This window comes from Eumetopias jubatus, unplaced genomic scaffold (genome assembly GCF_037043125.1).
Source record: "Eumetopias jubatus isolate StellerSeaLion01/CBP00866 unplaced genomic scaffold, mEumJub1_p1.0 scaffold_11, whole genome shotgun sequence".
In the NCBI taxonomy this organism is placed as follows: Eukaryota; Metazoa; Chordata; class Mammalia; order Carnivora; family Otariidae; genus Eumetopias; species Eumetopias jubatus.
In genome coordinates, this window is record NW_028274817.1 from 39,080,665 (window position 1) to 39,101,945 (window position 21,281).

A 21,281-nucleotide genomic window follows, 5' to 3' on the forward strand; every position below is an offset into this window, starting at 1 on the left:
TGGAAAAGGTAGGTTCAATTCAGCAGAAACTTTCACTGAGTACTTATTACCATGTGCCATTTACAGTGATCTATAATGAGGATGAAAAGATAAACTTTGTTTTCAGTTAACCAATGAATCTCGTTTGTGTCTTTATGTACTTCATTTCTTTAGCTTTATTTTTTATATACTCTTTATTTGAAATTTTAAAGCAAGAGGCAGGTAATCTGTTTTCTGAAACTTTATCCCAGACTTCTAGTTATTATTTTTTTAGTTTTATTATTATGTAATTCACCTACCATATAATTTACCCATTTAAAATGTACAATTAATTGGGTTTTTAGTATATTCACTGAGTTGTGCAGTCATTACTGCAGTCAATTTTAGAATATTTTCATCACCCTCAAAGGAAACTCCATACCCATTAGCAGTCACTGTCCATTCCTCCCTGCCCCAGTCAGTCCCTGACAACCAAGAAACTGCTTTCTGGCTCTGGATTCCCCTATTCTGGACACATCATATAAAAGGAGTCATAAAATATGTGCTCTTTTGTGATTAACTTCTCTCATTCCGTGTAATGTTTTTAAGGGCTCATCCATGTTTTAGCATATATCAGTGCTGCTTTTCCTTGTTATGGCCAAATAAAATTCCATTGTATGGATATACCACATTTTATTTATCCATTCATCAGTCGATGTTCATTTGGGTTGTTTCTACCTTTTGCCTGTTATAAGTAATGCTCCTATGAACATTCACGCACATGTTTTTGTGCAGATATATGTTTTAATTTTTCTTGTGTAGATACCTAGGAGTAGAATTACTGGGTCATACAGTAACTCTATGCTTAACACATTGAGGAAGTGTCAGACAGTTTTCCAAAGTGGCTATGCCATCTTACATGCCCATTAGCATTGTATGAGCTCCCCAATTTCTCCACATCCTCACCAACATTTGATATTATCTGTTTTTTTGATTATAGCCATCTGAGTCGGTATGAAGTGGACTCTCATTGTGGTTTCGATTTTCAATTCCCTAATGACTAATGACATTGAGTTTGTTTTCATGTGTTAGATGGCCATTCCTATTAGCAACTTGGCATCTTTCTGACCATTCTTTTGTAGTCGCCTCTCCCTCTGGCCACAGCCTAGAAAGAATCTCTACTTTTAAGGATTTACGTCATTAGATTTTGCTTACCTGGATAATCCAGGATAATCTCCCTATCTCAAGGTACTGAACCTTAATCACATCTGTAAAGGCCTTTTTGTCAAGTAAGGTAATATGTTTGCAGGCTCTGGGTATTAGGAGGCAGCTATCTTTGGGGACCATTTTTCTGTCTACCATACCATGTTAACAATACTAAATCTTCTGATCCACAAACATGAGATCTTTCCATTTATTTAGGATGTCCTTAATTTCTTGTAGTGATGTTTTATATTTTCCTGGGTATAAGTCTTGCACTTCTTTTGTTAGATTTGCTCCTAAGTATTTTTTGAGCAATTATTAGTGGAATGATGTTCTTAATTTCATTTGTGGGTTGTTCATTGTTAGCATATAGAATTGTAATTCATTTTTCTGTGTTGATCTTGAATCCTGCAAATTTGCTGAACTTGTTTAATGTTCTAATAGATTTTTTTTTTGTGGCTCCCTTAGAGATTTCTGTTTTCATGATCAAGTCACCTGTGAATAGAAATAAGTTTATTTCTTCCTTTTTGACCTGGATGCCATTTATTTTGTTTTCTTGCCTAATTGTTCTGGTTAGAACTTCCAATGTATTGTTGGGAAAAGCAGACATCCTTGATTTGTTCTTGATGATAGTGGGAGAGTATGCAGTCTTTCACCATTAAATACGACGTTAGCTGTGGGTTTTTCATAAATGCCCTTTATCATGTTGAAGACGTTCCCTTCTCTTCATAGTTTGTTGAGCATTTTCATCATGAAGCTGTGTTCAATTTTCTCAAATCCTTTTTCTACTTCTATTGTGATGATCCTGTTTTTTTCACATAATATCATAATCGATGTATAAATCACATATCTTAAAATTCACCCTTTTAAAATGTGCAATTCAGTGTTTTTAAAAAGTATTCACAGAGTGTGCAACCATAACCACTATATAATTCCAGAATATTTTCATCACCCCCAAAAGAAACCTGGTACCCATTAGCAGTCACTCCCTATTACCCCCTCCTCCCAGCTCCTAGCATCCACTAATCTGTCTATGGATTTGCCTGTTCTGGACATATTCTGGACATTTCATATAAATTGAATCATACAATATGTAGCCTTTTGTGTCTGACTTCTTTCATTTAGGGTATATTTTCAAGATTCATGCAGGGTGTAGCATGTATGAATACTTGATTCTTCTGATCTCAGGAGGAGGACTCTTCAACTTCCTCTTTCCCTAGTTACCCCTGGTAAACTAGCTGGCCTACAGCCTAAACTTTTACTCTCATGAAACTACTTGCTTCCTTTTAATTGCTTAGCACCAAAATCTCCTTTTTTTTTTTTTTTTTTTGAGAGAGAGAGTCCTTTGGCTTGAATTTCCTCACACTCCTTTTCAAAAAAGGCAATACTTTTGGGTATAGCTTGGGAGCTCTCTGTTTTTATGGGCCTCCTTTACCCCTGGGCAAAACCTTTGAAACAGTGCTGTGGGTGCTGTATAGGGCTAGTTTCCTCTGACCCTTTTGCTTATTGCTTCAGGCATGGAACCTCAGCCCTATAAGTGAGCTGGGACAAGGAAGTCAGGGTAGGGGTGATGGGGCCCCCATATTCTTAACCTGTTGGGCCTGGTGTAGAGCCTCTGCCCTATGAATGAGGGCTGACTAAAGGAAGGGAGTCCCTCAACTCTTGGCTGTACTCACCAGGAATTTCAACACGTTAACACTATGTGGTGGAGGTGATTTGCTGGCTCCTTGCCTTTCCCAATGAAATACTGTATCCCTTGGTTGGGAGCTGGGGCCAGTGTTATTGGCCACTCCGGCCTGGAGTGTGGCTTCTTTCAAGATGAGCAGGGGGATAGAGGGAATGAAGGGAGTGTGTTGTGGTTCATATGCTAGACTCTCATTGGTATAACAGTCTCAGCAGATTTCCTTGAATAAATGTTCTTTATTTGCTGTATATATTTTGGACGATTTCCTGAGATTTAAGATTGTTTTCTATACCAGTTATGGTTGTTTCACTGGGGAATAGGTCCCCAGGACTTCTTATGCTGCAGTTCTAGAAGTAGATCCCCCTTTTACGTTACCTTTTCAGTAAAGTAGAATTTCTTTGTTATGATGGTGCTAGAAGGCTGACTACACTAAGCAGTACTGATAAACTATTTTTTTAAAATCAGGCTTTTATTATGTTTTATTTGTTAGATCTCAGTGTATCTGATTTTCCTTGCTTTGTTTCAATTTCTCTATATAAATGAACCTTGTTATAATGGTGTTTTATTTTTAAAAAATTGTTCTTTGGTGACATATTTTTCTGCTTGTTACTTTGATTTTTAGGTTTGGCTTCAGCATTGACTGCTGACGCCACTACTTGTTCAAGCACCATGCTGTTTACTTCAATGTCAAACGCTTCTACTTCTGCTGCTGCTACTGGGCTCTCTTGTAAGTTGCTGGTTGCAAAGAAAATACCATTATTTCGCATCAGGCCACTTAACTCAATTTGCCAATATAAGCTATGGATCTCTTGCATCTCATAAATTATCATTATGCTCGAACCCATCTGTAACTGCTGCTATCAATAGTAGCTTTGCTTAAGAACCTAATTGTCATGGCTTCAGCTGTGAATTTTATGTTAACATGATTATTCCAGCTTAAAGTGATAATTTTAAGCATTTAATTCATTAACATTGTAATGTTTTGAAACAACTTCTTGAAGCTAATGGGAATAGGAAGAGTGGGAGTTTTGCCAAGTATATCTGATAGGAAGAAGTCTTATTATCCATGTGAATAAGATAAAATGGGAATTAAATGTTGGAGCCTTGCTATCATGTATTCTTCTAGATAGACCAGGTTTGTGGTCCTTACATTTTACCTATCGGAAGTGATGGATGACAAAAGGACCAGTATGAGGTCTTAATTGACACCGTGTATTGCCTTGTGGCTTCTCTCCTTGAAGAGGAACATCTGGATGCGTTGAGCTGAGAAGTGGGATATTAATTATCTTATAACCCCAACTTCTTTGCTATGTATCTTCCATTAGTACAATAACAGCAAATGTTGAGCAATTCTTTCTTACAGGTCCATATAAGCTGACTCTGCTTTTGAGATATCTTCACAGTGCCATGACATTTATCATTAGACTTTGTTATTGTAACCCTAGCTGTAATATGGTTCCCCCACAGGCCTATTATAGCCAGATTGTCACCATTCCTGGGAATAAAACTTGCCAGGAATTGCTCATGCCTAGTTCAGGGTAAAAAATAGTGGTCTGTTATCCCTATCCTCTTGTGAAGCTGGAATAGGCAAACATTAGTTAAAATTGCTGGTTACCACTTGAGTTGTATTTTCTACCAAATAGACTTCCAGTTTTGAGACACGACTGGGATTCTGGAAGCCTTTTGATATATGTAAGCAACTACAAACAACAGATTTCGTGAATATGACCACGTCTGAGGTTGGAAGTTATAATTGTTGAACGCATTCCATTTTCAATCAAAGACTTGCCCTCTGACCTTTGAAAGACTTGTTTTCATTCCTGTCTTTGATGTCCTTGCCTACCAAATGAAAAGAAATCTCACCCATAGTATTTGTAAAATTAACTTTAATGCGGTAAAACTTACATATAAAATTAACTTATTTTAAGTATACAATTCAGTGATTCTAATAAGATTACTGAATTGCATAACTACCGCTAAAACTGTAATCCAGTTTTAGAACACTTTTGTCATCCAAATAAGATCTCTCAGGCCCAGACAACTACTAATATATTTTCTGTCTCCATAGATTTGCCTTTTCTGGACATTTCTTATAAATGGATTGACTGTAGGTTTTTGGAGTTTAGCCAAAAGTTTCTAAAGGACTCTTCAGATCAAAGAAACTCTATCTAAATTACTCACTGTTTTTAAATTAAAGTGTAAAAGGTAATATTATGTTATTCTCTGCAGTTGGCACTCCAGCAACTTCGACTGGAACATTTGGTGGCATAACTTTGGGATTTGGATTAAAATTCCCTGGAGCAGATGGAGCAGCTCATACTGCTTCTAGTAAGATTTGAGAATTATTGGGGTGTGTGATGTGTTTGGATGCTCAGTGGAAATGTGCTGTGTAACAAGCAGTAAGAGTGTAGTATTCCATAGGTTTTAGGACTGTTTAAATAAGTTATGATCATTTCATTGGAGTATGCAAAAGGTTCACCAAAAGTGATGATTGCCAAAGTGTAGTGAGACATTTGATACCAATGAAGCTACTTCTTTGAGATGACCGTAATCAACACTGCTACCAAATTCTTGTCAACTTTTAAATTTAAGAATTTTTATTATTGATCATAGTGTCTACATTGACCCAATACATTGGGATTGATAGTTCTTTTTCCTTAAAACTTAAGTTTTGACCTGTATTAAAGTTGACCCTATCCTAAAGCTGATTATAGGAATTTCCATCCTAAATCTGTTTCTGCCAGTTAAGAGCTAGTTAGGTTGTAGGTTGAAGAGAACTTGGCTAGTCATAGCCTTATATCTTATGGTGAGTTGGGTGGTTAGGGGTCAGTTGCTACTTAAACCTACCATTTAAGTCAGACTCCATTCTAAGAAAGTCTTATTTGTTTTATTTTTAAAAGTTTACATAAGGCTGAACAAATCTTTCCTCAAACCTGGTATAAATTAAAAGTCACTCTTTTTTAAATTTAAAGTAATTATTCCTAAACAGAGATTCCACCATCTATTTATGTATTCTTTTGCATGACTGATGCTTAACTGAGTTTCTGCTGTGTACTAGGCAACTGGCCAACCTATGAGAATTGTGAAGAGTGTGTCTTGAGGACTTTACAGGTCACCATATTTGCAAATACCGTATCCCATAATTCCCCCCGTAAAATGCTGAACAAAGAACTGATTCTTTCAGCCCTGGGTTGAGTCACTGAAATATGAATTGACAGGCTCTTTGGTGACTCTGCCATAACCCATCCCCTCCCCAGCTAGGTCTCAAATTCCTTCCTGCAAACTGGTACCTCTGCTACTAAGCCATCCCTCCTGGCCATTCCATCTACCATTACCTTATATACCCATCTCCTCATCAGATGTATCTCAACTTGACACCCTTAACCCAGCGTTGGTTTTTTTCCCCTACTCACCTTTCCTTCTCCCCAAGCATATTTACTTGCTCAGACTCTTCACCTCACAAATCAGCCTTGTAGGGCAGCTTTCAAGTGTCTGTGTCTGCAGATTTATTGTCATTTGGGATTATTCTCTGCCCTAAGTATAATCAGCAAGTTTTAAGAGACGCTTGCTTGTTATCAGTCTTATATCTTTTGTATGGAAAATGTTTGCTTGGATAGGAAAATTGGGTAGTAGGATGTTTTAAAGGATGTTTTCACTATTTTATATTACGATCTTTAAGACCATCTGAATGAGATTTATTTAAATGCAAATGTGGCATGCAGTTATTTTGTATTATTTATAGAACTGTGCTTCCTTTTTACTACACAGATAATGTAGAGTTGACTGTATTTAGTTTAGACCAAAGTCATAACTTGCAAAATCAAACTGTGAGGGGAAACTTTCGTTCTTAAATCCATTGCTTTTTTGGTATTAATTGAAATACTGTTGTTATTTGAGTATTATCTCCTATGCCAGAGCTAATTTATACCTTTTTAAAATACTGTAAAAAATAAAGAACAAAGATAAATACTGTTTAAAAAGGTTAAAATAATCATACCATTTTTTTATGACTCAAGATTCTTTTATGTTTAGTCTGACAGATAATTAATTTCCTAAAGGTATTTTTCATCTTTGTGGAGATATTTTGGTAGTGATGGTAGTTGCTTTTTTTTATTATAAAAATCATACACACATGTATATATAATATATACATATTTCACTGTCTCTAGAGTGAACAGTTTGGTGTTTATCTTTCCAGCCTTTTTTTCCAAACACATATAAACATATATTGAATTTATTTGTTTTACAAAAATGGGATCATTATAAATATACACACATGTAATCCTAGAATCTGCTGTTTTCTTATATGTCATCTTTGCACATCTGTCCATGCTAGGAAATACAGATTACTTAAAAAAAAAAAAAAAAAACTTTGAGTGAAGAAAAGCTTTATAAGAAGGACTCTTTCTTTTTCTTAATTGTTTTTCTGTTTTCTGTCTTGAATGTAGTAGTTACACAGTGTTTGAATGAATTAATCAATAAAGGAGGGGTCTCCATAGTGTGATTAAGTTTCAGTATTTCTGGAGGAAGGGTTTCTTTTCAGATAAGATTTTTATTCTCTGATGAAGATTGTGATGACATAGGATTGTAAAGAATGCCACGTGGGATCCAATCTGTAATCTTCCCAGTGTTTTGAGTGATAAATGACCCCAGGGAATCCTTTGTGACTGGGTATGCTCTTTCCCTGTGGTGTTCATTCCACCCTCACAAAGGCTAACCCAAAGAATTAGGGAATTCTTGTAAGGATTCTTGTGGCCAAAAGGGAAATGGAATCTTTTGGAAATCTAACACAGGTATTATCATGGCACTGAACTTTAAAGAAATTGGAATTTAAGAGTTGTTCTAAAGGCAGCTTTAGGGACCTAAATCTATTGCATAAACATAATTCTGCTCTTCTCCCTTAGTCTTCTCTTTTCTGACTTCCCATTGGTTTTCTTACCTCTTTTTCTACCTTACTATTTTAGCTTATTCTTTTTTTTTAAGATTGTATTTATTTGAGAGAGAGTGCATGCGCGAGCACAAGCACGAGGGTGGGCAGGGCAGAGGGAGAGGGAGAAGCAGACTCCCCGCCAAGCAGGGAGCCTGATGTGGCTGGATCCCAGGACCCTGAGATCATGACCTGAGCTGAAGGTAGAAGGCACGCACTTAACCGACTGAGCCACCCAGGTGCCCCTTAGCTTATTCTTAATTTTGACTTGCTCAGACTCCTTAATTCTACTTCGTATCTGTCCTCTGTTGGTTCTTTCAACTCCCCCTGCCTATTGTCCGATTCTTTCTACACATTTGGGAATATTTCCAAATTTCTGCTTACAGTCTGATTCCATATTTCTGGAAATATTTCCCTATTTCTACCTATAGTCTGATTCTTTCCATAGTTCTAAATTTTTGAAAATGAGATTCTGACCTATTTTATCCCTGCTTGGCTAGAGCTATCTATACCAGACCCTTGTATAGGCTGCCAGTAGTATATGAAATGGATACCATACTTTGGATGCCCACCCTTGTCCCAATCAACTGTAAACTAGGAGCAAAGGACAGAATTATTGGAATAAAGAAAGAGTATCTGAGCTTGATCCCTCAGCAGGAATGGAGTAGGCCAGTTTCCCTCAGTATAGGCTGTGCATGTTTTGGCAGGCAGCATGATTTATGTATTTATCTAGTAAGGCCATTAACCTGAAAATATTGCTAATTGGGAAAGCAAGGCTCATGTAAAAGAAACAGTTGTGTACATGTTGTAATGTATTTTTATAACAAATTTCTTGTTGCAGAAGCAGCATCTATTGATTACCAAGAACATTTGAAAACACAGAGAACCAAAAAGAAGAAAACATTTGCAGTTCCCACCAGCCACAGTTTTCTATGAATTTTTAAGTGCTCAGTGTGTAGGAAAAACCAAAAGTGCTATGGGAAGTTCAGAAAACCAAGGGATAATGATGGAGTAGAAGAGAAGTGGGTGGCAAATATGGGGGAAGGAAGAATGTGAGTTAGGCCATGAAATATAGTGAGGATGTCCTCTAGAGAGGGCTAGGTTTTCTAGTAGGTGTACAATGGAAAAAGACACATAAGAGAGAGGTCTGGGCTGTAGATGAAACCTTGAGAGGCTTTCTTTCTATTAGACTGGCGAAGATATATGCCTAGTATGGGCTATATTGTAGAGAAACAGTATGGGCTCTAACATAGAGAAACAGGGACTCTGCCCTACTGATAGAAATGTAAATTGGCAAAATCTTTTTGGTTGGGCAATTTGGCAAGATATATTAAAATTAATAGCATGCTGACCCTTTGATCCAGCAATTTCGTTTCTAGGAATTAATTACACAGAAATATTCATGTAAGTATGCAAAGATATGTATGTACAGAGTTTGTATAAGATTGTTATTATTCTCTCCTTAGAAGTTTAGTAGAATTCGTCAGTGAGATCATCTAGGTCTGGAGGTTTGTTTATGGGAAGAGTTTTGAGGTTTGATTCAATTTCTTTAATGATTATAGGTCTGGTTAAGTTGTAAATTTTCTTTTTCTACACACACATCCAGGATTTTTAATTTTTAGCAGAAAAGTTAATCCAGATGTCTGGCCTGCTGTATATCACTTCCTGTTACAACAGTGTTGAGTGCTAATCCACACAACTTTGAATTAAATCTCACATTTTAAAAAAATGCTTCTCTAGCTTTTATCCTGAATGATCAAGGACTAAATAAAGTAAGTCTCTCATTTCTTACTAACCTGCATTTTATTTTCCAGCTACAGCATCAACGACGACCACCACCACTGTCACCACCACCACCACTACTACCACAACCACCAGTGGCTTTACCTTCAACCTAAGGTCACTGACATCATCTGGGATTAATAACATTGTTCCAGTCGGTATTAATTCCCTACCATTTACTTCGACTGTTAAGTAAGCCTGTTTCCTTGAAAATTTGCGTGAATTTCATTTTGTTTATCATGCACATGGTATAATTTGCTTGTATAGCTTTAGGATAGTGTTTGAAAGTTAGGTAAATGACTCAGTCGAAGGAGCAGATAAAGGATTTCTGTAGCTTAGGAGGTGGAATGATTAATAGTACACCTTTGTTTTATTACCATCATAATATGATTATTACTATTACTAATAACAGCTAACATTTACTGTGCAATTACTATATGTTTAGCAATGTGACAGTGCTTTACAAACATCATGTCATTTAATCCTCACAATAACTCTATGAGGTAGGTGCTATTTTTGTTCCCATTTTATAGATGAGAAAACTGGAGCACGTAGAAATTTTATACTGTGCCCCTGGTAATGGTAGAGCCAGGATTAAAATTCAGGCAGTTGAACTCTAGAGGCTATATTCTTAGAATCTATGCCATGTTCTTCTCTAATTGTTTTTTTTTTAATTAAACCTTTTATTTTGAGACCATTGTAGATTCACATGTGCTTCTAAGAAATAATACAAAAAATTCTGTGTCCCTTACCTAGTATCTCCCAATAATAACATATTGCAATGCTATTGGTACAGTGATACAATCAAGATAGAACAGTTCTATCATCATGAGGATCCTTCCTGTTGCCCATTTATAGCCACACTTACTACCAATCCCTCCTTTCCCTGACCCTGGGCAACAATGAATGTGTTCTCCATTTCTATAATCTTGACATTTAAAAATGTTACAGAAATAAATCCTATATTGTGTGATCTTTGGGCATTATTTTTTTTTTTTTAGTCATACTTCCTTGAGATAAGTTTGTCATGTGCATCAATAGTTTGTTCTTTTTTATTTCTGAGTAGTGGTCCATGGTATTGTGGATGTACTATAGTTCACTTGTTGATGGACTTCTAAGTTGTCTCCAGTTTCTGGCTATTATGAATAAAGCTGTTTTTGTTTTGTTTTGGTTTTGGTTTTGGTTTTTTTGTGTGTGAATGTAATTCTCATTTCTCTGGGATAAACGCCCAGAGTGCAGTTACTGGGTGGTAGAATTGTTGCGTTTTTTTTTTTTTTTTAAGATAATGCCAAATTCTTTTCCAGAGTGGCTGTGCCATTTTACATACTTGACAGCAATGTATGAGGGATCCAGCTTGTCCACCTTCTCCCCAGGATCTGGTGTTGTCACAATTTTTTATTTTAGCCCTTCTAATAGATGTGAAATGTTATCTCATTGTGGTTTTAATTTGCATTTCCCTGATGACTCATGATGTTGAGCATCTTTTTATGTGTTTATCTGCCACCAGCATATCCTCTTTGTGACATGTCTGTTTATGTCATGTCTTTTGTCTGTTTTCTACTTGAATTTCTTTTTTTAATTTCAAGTGTTGAGAGTTTTATATATTCTAGGTTCAGTCTTGTCAGATATGTGGTTCATAAATATTTTCTCTAAATCTGTAACTTGTCCTTTTGTCTTTTTAAGAGGGTACTTTGCCAAACAAAAACTTTTAATCGATGAAGTCTAGTTTATCAATTTTTCCTTTAATGGACTATGTTTTAATGTCAAGTTTAGGAGATCTTTGCCTAACTCCAGATACCAAAGATTCTCTGTTTTTTTCTAAAAATTTTACAGTTTTACATTTTGCATTTAAATCAGGAACCACTTTGAGTTAATTTTTGTATGAAGTGTGAGTTTTAGAGCAAGGTTCATTTTTTTTTTTTTTTTTTTGTCTTGGGTGTCCAATTTTTCCAGCATCATTTGTTGAAAGGCAGTCTTCAACTTCCTCCGTTGAAATACTTTTACACCTTTGTCAAAAATCAGTCGGACATATTTGTGTCAAATGTTTATTCTGCCTCAATTGATACAATATTTTAGGAATTTTCCTTTTTAGCTTAATGATATGGTGAATTACACTGATTGATTTTCAGATGTTGAGCAGCCTTACATACATAGGATAAATTCGACTTGGTCATGGTGTATAATTTTTTTTATACATTTTTAGATTAGTTTGCTAGTATTTTGCTTGAGGACTTTTATATTTAAGTTCATGAGAGAGATTAGTCCATAGTTTTGTTTTCTTTCATTTTTTAGTCTGTCTTCATTTTTGATATGTGAATAATACTAGCCTCACAAAATGATCTAGGAAGTATCCTCTTCTGTTTTATAGAAGGAATTGTATAAAATTGTATAAAAAATTGTTAAATGTATGGCAGAATTCTCCAGTGAAACCTCTGGGCCTGGGTATTTCTTTTTTGGGAGGTTTTAAGTTACAAATCAATTTCTTTAATGGTTCTAGGACTATTCATTATCTGTTTCATCTCTGATAAGTTTTAGTAGTGTGTGGTATTCAAGGAATTGGTTTGGTTTTCTAAGTTGTCAAATTTATGACTATAAAGTTGTTTGTAGTATTTGCTCTTCGCGCTTTTAATAGCTGTTTCATTTCTTATATTGGTGTTCTGTACCTTTCTTTTATCAATTTTATTCATTCTTTCCCAAAGAAGTAGCTTTTGTTTCACTGATTATTCTCTATTGTTTTCGTTTTCAATTGCATTGATATCTACTATTTATTATTTCTTTCCTTCTGATTGTGTTGGGTTCATATTGCTCTTCTTCTGGTTTCTTGAGGTATGAACTTAGATTATTGATTTGAGACCTTTCCCCTTTCCTAATGTAAGCATTTAATGCTACAAATATCCTCACCATTGCATTAGCTCTGTACCACGTCCTTTAAAAAAAAAAAAGATTTCATTTATTTAGTGGAGAGAGAGAGGGCGAGGGAGAGAGAGAGAGAGAGAACACATGAGTGGGGGGAGGAGCAGAGGGAGAGGGACAAGCAGACTCCCTGCTGAGCGGGGAACCTGACGTGGGGTTTGATCCCAGGACCCTGAGATCATGACCTGAGCTGAAGTCAGACGCTTAAACTACTGAGCCACCCAAGTGCCCCTGTGTGTACCACATGTTCTATTATGTTTTATTTTCCTTTTCATTCAATTCTGTCTACTTTTCAAATTGCCTTTATGAATTCCTCTTTAACCCATAAATTATTTAGAAGTATGTTGTTTAATTTCCAAGTGCTTGCAGATTTTCTTGTTTTCTTTCAATATCGATTTCTAATTTGATTCTATTATAGTTGGAGAACATGCTGTGTATGACTTGAGTCATTTTGTATTTGTTCAGGTTCGTTTTATAATGAAGTTAGAATCTTTCTTGGTGGCTGTTCCACGGGCACCTGAAAGTTGTGTTTTCTGCTATTGGGTGGAGTGTTTTATATATGATGATGAGTTCCTACTTCATTGTATTTTTAGATCTGTATCCTTGCAGCTTTTCTCTCTATTACTTCTTTTAGTTGTGGAGAGTGGCAGTTTGAAGTCCCCAACTAGAATTGTGAAATCCTCTGTTTCTACCTTGCTCTATCTGTTTTGCTTTTCGTCTTTTGAGGTTCTGCTATTTGGTCGCCTACACGTTTAGGATTGTTGGCCTTCCCTGGCGCTTTGATTCCTTTATCATTATGCGATGTCCCTCTTTGGTAATTTTCTTTGCTCTAAGGAAGTGACCTTATTTGGTATTAATATAGCCATCTCTTAAAAATTTATTCTTGCGTGTATATCTTTTTCCATTGCTTTACTTTCAACCTGTTTGTGTCTTTGTATTTGAAATGAGTTTCTTGTAGATAGCATATGGATGGATCATAATTTTTATCCACTCTGCCAATTTCTGCCTTTTAGTTGGTATATTTAGCACATTTACATTTAAGCTAATTACTGATATGTTAGGGCTCAAGTCTGCTCTTTTATTATTTGTCTTTTGTTACTTCTGTTTTTGTTTTTCTTTTGTTTTTTAACTTCCCTGTGGGATACTCAAACATTTTTTTTAGGATTCCATTTTCTATTTTTATAGTGTTTCTGAGTATATTGCTTTGTATAATTTTCTTACCAGTTGCTTTAGGTATTACAGTATACATATGTAACTTCTAATAGTCTAGTCATGTTGACATTTTACCACTTTGGTAATTCCATTTAGCTCCCTTAACTCTTCTTACCTTTTAAGTTTAATTGTCTCAAGTATTTCTCTGTGTACATTGAACACCACATTATGTGGTGTTATACCTTTTGCTTCAGCCATCAAATATGACTTAAAAAAATCATGAGAAGTAGGATAGTCTATTATATTTATCCTTTTTGTTCATTTTGACTTTCCTTTAGGAAGTTCCAAGCCTTCTTCTGTTTTAATTTTTTTTTTCCTGATTAGCCAATTTTCGAGGGTAGGTTTGCCAGCAACAAAAAAATCTTGCAAGGGAATATCTTTGTTTTCCTTTCATTTCTAAAGGACATTTTCACCAGATAGAGAAGTTGTGGTCAACAGTTTTTTTTTTTTTCTTTCAGTACTTGAAACATGTTGTGACACTTTCTTTTAGCCTCCATGGTTTAAGATGAGAAATATGCTGTCATTCGAATTGGTATTACCTTTTAAGTAATGTGTTGTTTCTCTCTGGCTACCTTCAAGATTTTTTTTCTTTCTTTATCTTTAGTTTTCAGAAATTTAAGTATTATGTGTCTTAGTGCTGATTTCTTTGAGTTATTCTGTTTGGGGTTTGCTCAGCATCTTGAATTTGTAGATTTATGTCATTTGCCAAATTTGGGAAGTTTTTGCCTTAATTTTTCAGAATATTTTTTCAATCCCATTTTCTCTTTTCTTCTCTAATCTATCATCCTCTGATGGTACAAATGTTACCTCTTTTATTATTGTCCTCTAGGTTCTTTAGATTTTTTTTTCATTTTTTGTGTCTTTTTCTTTTTGCTGTTCTGTAAATTCTGTTGATCTACTCTCAAGTTTGTTGATTCTGTCCTTTGTCATCTTCACTCTAGTATCAAACCCTCTAAGTGAGCTTTTTATTTCAGTTATATTAGTTTCCAGTTCTATAATTTCCATTTGATTGTTTTTCATAACCGGTTTCTTTGCTGAGATTTTCTAGTTTTCATTTGTTTCTAGAGAATTCATAATTGCTTATTGGAGTATTTTTTGATGGTTGCTTTAAAATTCTTTTCAGAGAATTCCAATGTCTAGATACCTCTCACTGTCAGTGCCTTTGGATTGTCTTTTCTCTTTTGAGTTGTGATTTTCCTGGTTCTTGATAGGACAGATAATTTTCAGTTGTATTCTGGACATTTATGTCTATTATGTTAGGGGAGTCTTTTTTTCAAATCAAGTAATCCTTTTGTTGGGGTGTAGTACAAGGGTTGGGCATGTTTGTATCTTCAGCTTCCTACTAGACCCTGCCCATACCACCCCAGTACAAGTAAAGCCTCAGTGCACGTGAGTGGTATGGAAGTTCAGCTACCCCCTCAGCCCTGCTGATTCATTCCCCATGAAAGTGGGGCAATGGGTCATACCACTTCATTGCCTCAAGTGGGGATGTAAGCTCAGCCCTCAGCTGGGTCCCTGGGACCCCAGAACAAGAGGAAGTGGGGTACTAACTCATACTGCTTAGTTGCTGCAGGGTAGAGGCAGCATTTCAACTTCCTTTGGGGCACCACTGGCACAAAAGGAGTGAGAAAGCAGGATATCAACTATTCTGCCTTTTATCACTTCATTCAACCTTTTGATGCTGGTTTGGTATGGAAGCTTAGCTCCCTCCTGGGTCTCACTGACACAGGCTTTGCGGAGAAAGGGGGTCAGAGTGCTGACTAGCCCTGCTTTGCCCTGCCTCATTCGGTCTTGATTTCTCCAGTCGGTGTGGAGGTTAAGCTCCGCACTGAGCCTTGCTGACACCCGAGTTGTGGGAAGTGGAGTCCTTACTAGCTCCAGTTTGCATTACTTTGTTCAGTCTCAGTGATGCCAGGTGGGTATAGAGCTTAAGCTCCCCATTGGGTCCCACTGACACTGAAGACAAGTGGTGAAGCATAACGGTAACTAATCCTTTCTCGCTCTGCTTTATTAACTCTTACTGCCGCTGGGTGGGTGTTTAGATTTATCTTGTCTCTGGCCTTTGCTGACAGAACCCTGGTAGAGAAAAGAGAACACTACTTGCCTCTACTGAGCAGAGAATTGGTGATTACCTCTCTGCTCAGCCCTGCTGACACTGCCCCAGCAAAGGAATCAGAGCATTGCCTGGTTCTACCAGTCACGGGTTGGAAAATCAGCTACCTGCTTAGCCTATTTGATACTACCTAGTAGGGGAATCAGAGTTCTGCTTGGTTCTGCCCAGTGGGGGATGGAAGATCAGCTGCCTATTCTGTTTTGTGGATGCTACTTAGATTGGGAATGGATCATTTTGACTAAAAGTTATGAGGAGAGGGAGTCCTATCTGTGGCCACATGCACCCAAGGTGGAGCTTGCATCATGCTGAGCTGAGGGCAAAGGAAGGGAGCAGCTGTGGCACAGACTTTAGCTGTTCTTACTGAAATTTGGTAGATTTCTTAATAGATCTTTTTTTTTGTTTGCTATATTCCTTTAGGGTAATTTCCAAAGATTTTGAAATGGTTGTTTTTAAAATAATCTTGACCACCTCTGCTGGTTTTGTTGGGGAGCAGGTCTGAAAAACTCATGTGATATTTTCTTCTCTAACTCCTCCTATGTTATTCATTTAAAAAATACAGTTATACTTTTAAAAATGTGATCATATGATCTTACTGTATCCTTTTTTTAGTGCAATTGTAACTCCCGTGATGACATATGGTCAGCTGGAGGGTCTGATAAACAAATGGAGCCTTGATTTAGAGGATCAAGAGAAGTACTTTCTTCACCAGTCCGCTCAGGTCAATGCTTGGGACCGTACATTGATTGAAAATGGTGAGAAGGTAAGAAGATAGTTTCATTAATTTAGCTGTATTGTACAAGTATTTTCAAAGTCTCATTAATCTACCTGCATTGTACACAGACCTGTGTTTTGTGGTTAATTTTCTATCCCAATATCGGTGATCAACTGAAAAGTATTTTCCTTTGTAATGAGTGTCCTGAATTAGGAAATTGTTCATATTTGAAGTGTATATGAGAAAATGAATATTGGCTTAAAATTACAACATAAATTCAAATATTTACATTATCGTATTCTTGTTTTCCTTTATAGATTACTACTTTACATGGAGAAGTGGAAAAAGTAAAACTGGATCAGCGGAGGTAGAACCTTAGACTCCCTAGGTTGAAAGATTAAAGATCTATTTCTTTGTCCATTCTTTTTTCCTTGTTGTAATTTTTGACATTTATTTTGACCCTCCAAATTCCTTTCATCGGCCCTTCCATTGACTTTTTTTTTTTTTTTTTTTTAGGCTGGAACAAGAATTGGATTTTATCCTGTCACAGCAGAAGGAACTGGAAGATCTCTTGACCCCTTTAGAGGAGTTTGTGAAGGACCAGAGTGGGTCTGCTTATCTGCAGCATGCAGATGAGGAGCATGGAAAGACGTAAGTAACTGAGTAAAGATCAAGGAATGGGACAAAACTTAGCTACTTCCAAAAAAAGGGAAAAAATAGAATTGAAGGGCAGGGAATAAAAATTGGTAGAAAAGGACAAATTCTTGTAGTTGCCATTTATCAACTTATTTGGGTGTTTTCCGTTTAACTTTTCAGGATGCTTGAAAATGAAGTAATCATTCTGGCAATTTTGTTTTATAGCATTTTGTACACTTATTAATCTCAAGCTTATACATGAGCACTGTAAAGTTTTTATATTTGTCAAGTTTGTTCTTAAATTAGAAGTACAAGTTTTATGTGTGTGGTGTCATAGTATCATGGGATATTTATGGTCTCCTGTTTATATTGACTCTCTTAAACCTAATGTTCATGCTGTTGCTTCAGTGATAAATCATTGGCTATTTTAAAGGCAATTTGTTAATCTGGGGGCAGACTGCATAGCTTTCAAAAATGGAATGATTTTGTCAATGTCTTGGGCTGAATATATTTTTTCATGTGTGTGTGTGTGTGTGTGTGTGTGTGTGTGTGAGAGAGATTCAGTCTTTTTGTTGATAATATTATCGAGTGTCCCCACAGTAACTTTATCTCTCCGGAACTGGAATTTGGTAATCAGGCCAAATAATAAAATATTATTAGGAAAACTTGTCTGAATGTGCTACATAAACCAGACTGAGACCAAATCAGACTCCCTTTGGTACTGGATTATTAGTGAGTTAAGACTGAGCTTATTTTCTAAAGGCTTGCAAATTAACTTTTTTGTAGGTGCATTAAATATGGTAAGTAAGGCTAATCTGTATGGATCCTAGTTCTATTTCTGCTTTTGTATTTCGGCCTTTGTGAATCTTTTTTTTTTTCTTTGCATTGCTTTCTATGCATTCTATCATTTTTTGAAACCTAGAGACTTACACTTTTGGCCATGAGTACCTAACTGTAGTTTGAAGGAATAATGAAACACAGTTCTTTCCAACTGTTTTTATGTAGTCAGATTTATATTGTGATGGAATCTGTAGTAGGATCTTCACCAATCAAGGCAACCAATTACCTTTAAATACTCTGGGACAGAAAGGCAATAGGTAGTTATCAATAAATCTCATTGAATCCTTTAATCTTTATAGACATTAAGGTTGAAAAACTCTGATCACTTTAATTCATAAACCTATTATTGACTAGGTTAAGTGTGTATGTATGTATGTGTGTAAATAGTTCAGGTGGAAATCTTGAGAATGTAGCCAACTAATATTTGCTATGAACTTAGCAGATTTATCTGCCTTTGATTATTGTTAAACTCATTTCTCAAAACATCTTTTGTTGGATGATGGAGTATATTTATATAAGGTTTTACTTTGAAAATTTACGTATTTAAAATCATTGAAGACATCTCAGCACTTATTGAATACTCCTAAACACCGAGTAACTTCTTATGTAGCTAAATGTCTTATGAGTTCATTGTAAGAGCTAAAAAGAGTTTCGTTGCTTCAGAGCTCCCCAGGACATTATCCAGAGGGTAAATAGGTGATTATAAAAAATGCCGAGATGCTTAAAAGCCTTCACCTATGGAGTCTTTTTAGAATATGGTCATAATAAGGTCATGAATGCCGCCTACATAAAAATGTGCCATTTGTCATAACCGAGACGTACTTATAAGGCAGGGGGAGTTGGTGAAAATCCAGCTGGCGGGATCATCTTTGTACATCAGTAACGAGACATAGCGGCAAAAGCATTTCTTGTTAATCTCTTTATTTTACCTGCTTTTTCAGTTACAAATTAGCAGAAAATATAGATGCTCAGCTGAAACGAATGGCCCAAGATCTCAAGGACATTATCGAGCACCTGAATACATTTGGAAGTCCTGCTGACACTACTGACCCGGTGTGTAAATTGCTTTATCTCTTTAGTCAACCAAGATTTTAGTGTGAAATTAGCATTCTGTGAGTTCCTTTAGCTAGTTGCGTTCTCCTGTCTTCTTGTGCTCCTTACCTGCCTCTACAGATACGAACTTTGGGGTATGGTTAAGTGGGGCAGGAAAGATTTAGGAGCAGAAAAGTTTGAGTTTTTTGTGATTATCCTCAGGAGGGTAAAAAAAAAAAAAAGACGGCTTTCTTCCTTAAATGTTCAGGGTTTTCTCCCTGTTCTTCACATAGCTAAATATGTCCCTGTACTTACTTTTCTGTTCCCTTACTTATTGGCTAATTCATTCTTCCTTTTACATGTTTTTCTATGGATTCATATAATTGTGAGTATATATGTTTGGGTTTATCAGGTATATCCAGGCAATCCTTAACTTATGACTGGGTTATGTCTTAAAAGTTTGATAGGTCAACTATTTGAGTCTTAAAATATATTTTTCCATAGAAACTTTGTTAGCGGTTGTTATTAGGTTTCCACCCGTCTCGTACAATCTACCTACCTCATAATGTCAGTGTATTTTAGCATGGGAAAATAAACCTGAAGCTCCAATTAGAGAGTTGAGATGTTTTGAATTAATTTGGCCATAAGAAAGGATTGGTACTTTTCCCCTTTATCTATGCTCTAATTAAAGAGCTTATTTTCCTCTACCTTTCCCAATTGTCTTAGCAACGAAATGGGAGTTCTCCTTTTTCCCCTCTCTCACTCCCTGGCAGTAATGGTAAGAGGGCTCTCCCATTGTAGGAACTCCCATTGTACTCTCTGTCTGTTGAGTATAATTCAGAGTGGGGCCAGGATCTGGGTAGGTGAGGACAAAGAATATATATCGTGATTATTCTTTAGTAAGCTCTTTGTCCAGTCATACAGACAGTTCTTTATCTATGTACACATTACTAGCTTTTTTAATTATAAAGAGACAGCATGGTATAATTGAGAAAGCCTTAGAATTTTATTTAAGTCACTTAATCTCTCTGGATCTTAGCTCCTTCTTTTGCAAAATGTCAAAGGTGGACTTAAATGATCTTGAAGTCCCCTCTAGCTATAAAAATTATGCCATTCTCTACTTTGGGTGAATCTAAAACTGAACAAAGACAAATATAAATTAGTCTGGGATTATCTATGCTGCCATCTCCTTGTGTTCACATAGATGATCAAGAGTTGACAGAATATAAGTTTTCTTTTTATGGAGTATTAGCTCACCATTGTGATTATAAAGTCCACAGTTATTTTATAAAAGAATTTTTATGCATAAATAAACACATGCAGATTTAGACACGAGGCAGAGCCGAAATCTAGTCTCTCTGTGTTGAAATAAAATAAGAAAGCCTTCTGAACAGAGTAAGTAAAAAGGGACTGTAATCCTATCCTTACCCTTTTTTTCTACTTAGCCGGGGATTGTTTTCTTTTGGTAGTGGGGAGTAAGTGGTGTGAGTCTTTTGTTTTTGCTTTTCCTCACAAGGGTGATTGAGATGTTTAAGACCCGTGAATTAAAGATAATTGCTGCTCGATAGCAGGGCAAAAGAAGCAAGAGATGAGCAACAATTCATCTCTTTTCTCAGATAGCATAAATCACTGCGCAAGAAGCAGAGAAAACATTTGATGAACAATAATATTCTTGAAGATAATTTATTGTCACCAGATCAACAAAGCTTCCTTACTGTGGGCCATACACCAGGGCAGAAAAATAGCCACAGTGTTTAACAGTATTCACAATGTTGGGATTTACCTGTTTATTTTTACTGTTTGTATGCAGGGGCGGTGGTAGGGGATGGGGTAGAGGGTAGGAGAGTGTGGGGGAGATGGGAGAGACCACCTAACACCTAAAATTTTTATTAAGCAGATCCATATCGTGGTATGTGGTCTTCAGTTACATTTTCTTACGAAAACTCATTGTTCCTACTACAAGTTGTATTTCTATTTGTTATGTTAAAATACACGAAATTTCTGTTTTCATTACACACTGTTCTTTTAAGTGTGGTAGCATTTTCATTTCCTCCTACTTTCATTATTATCCTGGACTTTACTAGAATAGTCTTCAAAAGTATTCTAAAAAATTTTAACTGTCTAGTGTGTCTCATTACAAAGTTAATACATATACTTACTCAATGTGTTAAGCTTGGAAAATACGGAAATCTGTGAAGAAAATTAAATCACCTCTATTACCAGTACCCTGCTAAGATATTGCTATATTTTTTCCAAGTCTTTTTGCTAT

General features: G+C 36.1%; 1 protein-coding gene across 1 annotated transcript in view; it reads left to right on the forward strand.

Annotated features, from left to right (window-relative positions):
- The first annotated feature begins 3,466 nt into the window (after positions 1 to 3,466).
- The window catches only part of NUP62CL (nucleoporin 62 C-terminal like), a 42,329-nt gene continuing 24,514 nt past the window's right edge, over positions 3,467 to 21,281 (forward strand). The window contains exons 1-7 of the mRNA XM_028089764.2: positions 3,467 to 3,572; positions 5,075 to 5,173; positions 9,587 to 9,746; positions 16,402 to 16,552; positions 16,822 to 16,871; positions 17,021 to 17,155; positions 18,922 to 19,033. Coding sequence (XP_027945565.1) covers positions 3,515 to 3,572; positions 5,075 to 5,173; positions 9,587 to 9,746; positions 16,402 to 16,552; positions 16,822 to 16,871; positions 17,021 to 17,155; positions 18,922 to 19,033 — 765 coding nt within the window. The 5' untranslated portion in view covers positions 3,467 to 3,514. The remainder of the gene's footprint in view (positions 3,573 to 5,074; positions 5,174 to 9,586; positions 9,747 to 16,401; positions 16,553 to 16,821; positions 16,872 to 17,020; positions 17,156 to 18,921; positions 19,034 to 21,281) is intronic.